We start from the raw sequence: 7544 nt of genomic DNA, 5'->3' as shown, positions 1-7544 counted from the left end.
GGGGGGATCGTGGCGTCCTAGGACCGCATGGGCGCCCAGGCTGCTCCAGCTTGTTTCTGATTTCATCGCAGCGGGCAAACAAAGCTCTTCCAATCCAACGGTGACTGGCGGTCTGGCCTCCGCCGTCATGCACACGTTAACCAGGGAAATGGTTTCTGACAGCCGACCCTCTCCCAGCACCCTGGATTTAATCATCCCTCTTCCACCACTTCCTGCTTATTTCCTACCCTTTTGTCAGTCTCGGTTTAATTCGGCATACACCTGTTGACTTTCGTCCCCCCCCTCCTCTCTCCTCCCCTCCTCCCCCTCACTCACCAATCTAAATGTTAATGTCACGGCTGCCACCTAAATCAAGGTGCCCCCCCCCCCCCTATCAGCAGACAGGGCGTCCGTTTGGGGACCAGCAGGAAATAAACACTTCTGACGTGAAGTTGTTGTTTTTTTCACTTGTTCAGTCGGGCAAGTGAAATAAAAACTTGCTTGCCTGAAGTCAATTCTTACCGTCCCCTATACAAATAGTTATACAATTGTTTTCAGGAAAAAAATAAATAAATAGTGAAAAATAAACCGCATAAAAAGTCATTAAAAGAGACAAAATGTCGCAGAAACAAATCCCAACTAGCTTATTTCAATAAAAGTCATTCAACAAGTGTTCTCCGCGGGCGGAGAGACAACAATAACGTCATTTATAATACGATGAGTGGGTTGTTTTATGTATTTAACCCTTATTGTTGGACCTTGCTTTAGAGGTTTTCTGCTGGTGCATCGTTGTTGTTTTGCCCATTATAACCTTTCATGTGCGTTATCTACAAATCTATCAGTATGGAGCCGACAGAGGGGATGAAATGTTGTGTTGGTGGGCCAGGTCTTATCACTTTGTCCTTGTTTTACGTCCACCGTCTTTTTCAGTCTTTCTCTGTCACACTGTCTCCTTCCTACCTCTCTCAGCTGTTAGTTAAGATAAAAAATCAACACTCTCGGACGGTGCACACATTGCTAAACTGCTTAGAGGACCCAGGGTTTGTCAGCAGGACACAATGCACACATGCTATTAGACGCTGTGCAGTTAAACCTCCCCAGAGGGATCCGTGTCTCCCCAGACTCCAGACTCAAATCCAGCACCGGCTTCCTTAAGAATCCTGCTACCTGGAGGATAGTTTTTCTTTAGCACTAAACATAATATGTATAGTCATTACAGTGTAGCATGGTTGCAGGCTGATTTGCTTTACTCTAAAAAGCAAAATATCAGGCTTTGCATGAAGCTATGAAGGCCTGGGCGTCAGATAGTCATATATATATATATATATATATATATATATATATATATATATAATCAACATATTGATTCTCACAGACTAATGATAAATGCATTTACCATGAATTCTGAAATAAAAGACAAGACATACTAGGGGGGAAAAGTGGGATCTTTAATAATGGCTGTCATTGTAATTTCTGCATTCTACAAATTTATTGCAAAGTGTTTCACCTTAAATTCACCGGTCAAACAAGAGCAACTGTGTCTCTAAAATATAGAATTTACAGTTCCTTCCTTAAATGACTGCACTGAGGATTCTCATTTCCCTTTTTAGGAAAATGCCAATGATTTCAACTGTATTTGAGCTGACTAAAACAAAGCATTGCGTGTGGAAGGCTGTCAAATTTGTGTCAGCGCAGATCAGTTTTTACTGTCCTAGCTCTGCTCTGCCTCTAACAACATGTCAGTGTGACTGAAGCAGCTGCTGAGCTGCTTTTATTTTGTAGTAACCATGTGTGGACTGACCATGAAGGGCCTCCGTCCCACTGTATCCCAGCTGTTGTAGCTTTTCTTCTTCTTCCTCTTTTTTAAAACTTGCTTGTCTCTTTCTTCTCACCTCCCTCCACAGCTTGGCCTCTCAGTCCAACTTGCTCTTTGGCAGGGAGGACGGCCTCTGCTGGTACTGTACTCTCTTCACTTCAGCCACACAGCTGCAGCACGCTGCGTTCCCAAAATATCTGCTGCTCAGAGGAGCCTCAGCACAGTTTTACCAAAAGCTTTAAAGTTCGCTCCTGAAATGAAGACATGTCATGTCATTAGATGAGTCTCATGGGGAAATTAGTAGCAGTATGGCTGCTTGATTAAGGAAAAAGAAAAAACTTATCACAATTACTTTGGTCAATATTGAAATCACGGATTGTGCTAAATTATGTTATTATATGTTCTTGTTTCTAAAGAGTTGCAAGGTGAAATCAGGACGTTATACAAGGAACAAAGGGCAATTTATTATAGCAGTTCCATAAAGTTTGGTGGAATTTAATAGTTAAAAGAATGTCAATGTTGAAGCAGCAGAAGCTGACTTTTGACTTTTATTCCCAAGAATGGAACAAGCTCCAAAAACCTCCTAAATTACCCACGATGCAACAATGGCTTCTTTTCATTAGACCCTCCCCGCCAAGTATAACTTTATACCCCAGTTTGTTATACTTTCACAGGATGAGGATGTGTAAATTTGATGGAGTGCCCCTTTAAATATGCAAAAATAAAAACACAACTAATTACAGTGCTAACCGACTGCAATTTGTCAAACTCAGTGAGTTAATTATGTACAACACATTGTTATGGAAGTGACTACTTCAGTAAATCTGTCTGTTTTGAATTCTGAATTTAATTTAAAGTTATTGCGCATCTCGTTGGTCCTCGGAGAAGCAGAGCATTTTGGGAAACACGGCTGTACTGTATCTCACACACCGCACTGTAACCTAGTGTCTGCTTCTGGCTGTGCTCACTGTGTTGTTAGTGCTCGGGGGTAGCCTGCCGCTCTCGCCTTCATCACTGTCACCGGCCCGCTGACTCTGCCGTTTTCTTGCCACAGCAACGGCGCCCCCGTGGCACCGCCATCCATCTACCTGCGCCGGCCTGCGCAGGTTTGATAAAGTGGGCACGGGCGGGAGAAGGAGGGAGCCTCGCCACCACCGAGGGATTTGTGTGTGTGTGTTTGAGAGTATAGGGAGAAAGCAGCATTTGTATCTAAGGCAGCAAGTTTGAGTGAGTTTAAGTGTGTGTGTGTGTGTGTGTGTGTGTGTGTGTGTGTGTGTGTGTGTGTGTGTGTGTGTGTGTGTGTGTGTGTGTGTGTGTGTGTGTGTGTGTGTGTGTGTGTGTGTGTGTGTGTGTGTGTGTGTGTGTGTGTGTGTGTGTGTGTCAGAATTGGAGCAAGACAGCGAGCACATTTGAGTGCCGCAGACCCAGATCGCCCGGAGCAGTGCTATCTTAAATTCCCCTCTCAGTCTGTCAGTAATTGAGGGAATATTAGAGATACAGGGCTGCAGATGGCTCATGATATGACATATTAGAACACACCCGAGGGGCGAAACGCAGTAATTGGGCTCTTCGAATGCAGATCGACCATGTCGAGCTGGGGGAGAAAGAGAGAGAGTGAGTGAGTGTGTGTGTGAGAGAGAGAGAGAGAGAGAGAAAACGAGCATGATCTGAAAAATCCTGCCAACACCGACAAAGGAGAGAGCCACAGTGCCGCGTCAACAGCCGGGTGTCAGCCTCAGTGACATGTTCGACTCAGCCTCCAGCCAGAGGAGCAGGAGGAGGAGGAGGAGGAGGAAGAGGAGGAGAAGTGTGAGGGTGGAGGGGCTGATCAAAGAGTGGTGGCAGGTAGAAGCACAGACACTGGCATTGACGTAAGCTTTATGGCACATGACTTTGTCCCGAGCATCTTCAGGCACGTGCACTGAAGTCATGTTTAGAGCAGCGTAATGAAGCGACTGTATTGGTCGTCTGTTCAAGCAGCAATTATGACTCCTGGTTAAGTTTGTATTGTCGGCGCCTTCTAGTGGCTGTAGCAATTATGAAGGGAGCAAAGCAGGAAGTGATCTGACAAGGTGTAATGGCATCAGGTTTCTTTTTGTCACTTACGGAGCTACGTCACGTTAAGCGGAAGTGGACGGGAAGTTAAGTAACATCTGATTTTAACCCAAACTATGAAAACTGCAACCCTTTCACAATGTTAACACGGGTTATATTCTCTGGTTTAAATGTGAGGATGGAAAAGGCTCATGTGGGTTGTATTAGAGGGTAGGAGTAGACAACTTATATCGCTGTATGGTTTGGAGGAGTTGTTGGAGTGAAATACTGGAGTGTGTTCTCCTTCACACCTTCATCATATTCCTAATACGTGCACATATTGTGGATGTCTGTGTTGGGACTGTGGTCAATCGGAAATGTAGGCCTATAACAACATTTAGTGAGATGGCAACATTAGAAGGAGGCCCATGGAGATAAGAGGTAGGACCCCCCAAAAAGTAGAAACTGGTTGCATTAGCATATTTCATAGTCTCATCGGTATGGGACGCAGGTCATTGGTATGTTGTTTAAACTCTACCTATAGGTGGAACATGTCAACAGCCTTTTAAAAGCATCATCTTTTTATTATTAACATCAAATACACTTTGGGCTCCTCATCTTTAAAAGGAAAGCAGATGAATGATTATCTTCCGATTACCTGGCTGATATTGATTAGACGGCTCCATGTTTTGTCACACAGTTGTATAGTTCTTTTCCTATTCTTTGACTTCCTAATGGCTCCCTTAAAAGCAGCAGAATTGGAGGTTTCTTCACCCCAAAAACCTGAGTTTTGATCCAGTCAAGCTGTTTCTTTACCAGGAGACTTAACCCCAAACTATCTTTTGGAAATACCCGCAAAATGTAAAATAATGTTTTGTGTAGATGAAGCAGACAGATGTTCATATCTGACAGGCTGCAGTCTCTCAAGCTGGGAACCCCAAGAAACTCCGGACTTGGATTTAGCTGTTCCTACATCTGTGATAGTATAGTATATAGTATAGATGTTAACGAGGAGCGTCTCATCTGGCAGGTTGAAACCAATCACGTACGGCGTATTTTACGAGCTCTGAGATGCTTGTTATTGTGCAACGTGAACCTGAAAAGACCGAATCCGAAATGCGAGGATGTTTGGGCTGCATGGCTTCTGGACTGTGTTTTATGTGGTCTCAAATGTAGTCCCATGTGTTCCGTGTCTCCTCCGTTGTCTCCATGTGCTGAAGTCTACCCCAGCCTACATGTGCTTGGTTTACAGCATCGCTGCAGAGTGTCCTGGCTCTTTGTCTTTGGAAGTGGCTTCTGGTCAAAGTCCAGTTTTTGGATGGCGAGCATTTCCTGATTTGTTTTGGCAATTTTGGCTCAATTTTGTTTTATCCCAGCAATCTGTTGTTCTGCGCTCATGTAATGTTCAAAGTCTATGATGATACTGTTGGTAGTCTCACTACATTTTGTTCTCCTCCTATCTTTCTGTTCTCTTCTTCCTGTCTCTTTCTCCGTCCCTCCAGGCCGGTGGGTCATATACCTCAGGGCGCCGCGCTGACCGTCAACACAAACCCCAACATCAACATAAAGTCTGAACCCGTCTCCCCAAACCGCGACCGCAGCACCCCTAGCTCCACCTGCGGCACCGGGGGAGGGGGAGGCGGGGGCGGAGGCGGACAGGGACAAGGTCTGGTGTCAGTGGCCTACCCTGGAACCCTGCATCTGGAAGCGGGCGGCCAAGGCCGCTCGCCGGTCAACAGCCTCAGCAGCAACGGCAGCTCGTACGAGGGCAGCGACCGGGACGACGGCGCCCAGGGGCGAGGCGGCGGAGTTCCGGACTTCATCCACCAGGCCGGCGCCGGGGGCCAGCAGCCCACCATGGTCCTCCTGCGGCCCTCGTCGGCCGAGCCCCAGGAGCAGGACGGGACCAACGTCAAGAGGATGAGACTGGATACCTGGGTCACATGAAGAGACGAGCAGAGAGGGACGGACGGACGGACGGACGGACGGACGGACGGACGGACAGATGGAGGATGGAGATGGAGATGTGTACTTGTGGCTTGTGTACATGCCCCCGTCAGCCCTAATGCCCCTCAATCTCCTTCTTCGTGCATTCACACACACACACACACACACACATATATATATATATATATATATATATATACCCGCCATCGACCCAGTTACCTTCTGTCCAAACAGGAAACGCTGACCTCACACACACACACACACACGTACGCACAGACACACCACGAGCATGCTAACACACTGTCATGTCATCGCACATGTGGATACTGACACACTTGTATGGCAATGTGCATACACATTTGAACTCTAATGTACTCACAGACACACACACACACACACACACACACACACACACAAAACCCCAAAGGGGTTGAGCCACCAAACCAGGGATTATTTGTCAAAATAATGCATTCAGCTGTATTTGAATAGAAGTGAGTGTTTTGAACCAGGCAGCAGTGACTTGTAAAACCCAAATTTTTGGCCACTTGGACGATTTCCCCCGACATGTCGACAGCCGCTGGCAGAGCAAACAAACACCTTGGTTTCCCAGCATGCCCTGCAGTTAGCTAGCGGCAGGTGGTGTCCTCCCCCACTTGTGTCCTTCCTGTCTGTGACTGCGCTGCAGCGAGTCAGCGCCGCCAAGTGAGTCCACATCTTTGTACACAGTGGTGACGTTACGTTGCTTTCGCTCTAGATTCTCGGGCCCTTTAGCTCTTTTTACAGCGTGGAGTTTTTGTCCTTCTGTGTTGAGTGTTGATCTTTAGAGTTTTGGATTTGTCTCAGTTTTGAATATGAAGACACTAAAAGAAAAACTTGTCTCCGTCCCCAGACGATCCCCGTGGCCCAGTCAAAAAGGCCGGCGCTTTGGCCCTGTACGAGACTGACGACCCCCGCCGGGGCTTTTATAGAAACTGAACCTTGCAGACTAGAGCTGTTAAACCAGGATCAGGATTTGTTGTCGAGGTAAAAGACTTTTCTTTGAATCAGGGACGAGCTGCAGCAGCTCAACGCCGCAGATCCTTCTAGTTTTCGTCCACATCTCGTCAACTAGAGATGCCGAGAAAGATGTGTGTGTGTGTGTGTATTTGTGTGTGTGTGTGTGTGTGTGTGTGTGTGTGTGTGTTTATATATGGTTTTTTACCTCAACTGGTCATTTTTTAACCAAGATATTGGGGCAAATGTTCATTGTCAGTTCTGGGATGCACACAGCTGAAACTATTTTTGTGAAAGCGAGTCATGTTTTGAAACGATAGCTGATGTTCAGAGGCGAGACTGAGGTGAGGTACCGTGTATATAAGCAATCTGTAACCGTTGTGGTTTTGGTGTGACAGGGATAAGGTGTTTTTGAAGATTTAAAGAAATAGTTCATATACAAGTATATGTTTAAACGGCTTGACGCGGTAGCAAGGGCAGCTCTGCCTCCGGGGCAGGAGACTACAACACACAACAGGGATTGTATATATAAACTATATATTCGGCAGGTTATCCCTTATCAAAACCGACTTTAAAAAAGCAAACACGTTGATTCTCAGCGGATCGGTGGATCTTTTTTATCATTATTTATCTGTGTGTATATAAAGTGTAATACGTGGACAAGCCAAGAGAGGGAGCTGTAGAGGCCAAAAGGGAAGACGTAGCCGTGGTGACTCTTGACTGTTTAGAATAAGCAATGGTTGGGACTCTGTCACTGATGGAGCGCACTTTACCC

General features: G+C 46.1%; 1 protein-coding gene across 1 annotated transcript in view; it reads left to right on the top strand.

Moving 5' to 3' along the window:
- The window catches only part of LOC117945927 (myocyte-specific enhancer factor 2D homolog), a 29168-nt gene extending 22988 nt beyond the window's left edge, over positions 1-6180 (top strand). The window contains exons 7-8 of the mRNA XM_034873671.1: positions 1884-1934; positions 5332-6180. Of these exons, the coding sequence (XP_034729562.1) occupies positions 1884-1934; positions 5332-5776 (496 nt within the window). The 3' untranslated portion in view covers positions 5777-6180. The remainder of the gene's footprint in view (positions 1-1883; positions 1935-5331) is intronic.
- Positions 6181-7544: the final 1364 nt, after the last annotated feature.

This window comes from Etheostoma cragini, chromosome 6 (assembly GCF_013103735.1).
Source record: "Etheostoma cragini isolate CJK2018 chromosome 6, CSU_Ecrag_1.0, whole genome shotgun sequence".
In the NCBI taxonomy this organism is placed as follows: Eukaryota; Metazoa; Chordata; class Actinopteri; order Perciformes; family Percidae; genus Etheostoma; species Etheostoma cragini.
The sequence above is the reverse complement of the archived record's forward strand: the minus strand, read 5'-3'. Positions and strand labels throughout refer to the sequence as shown.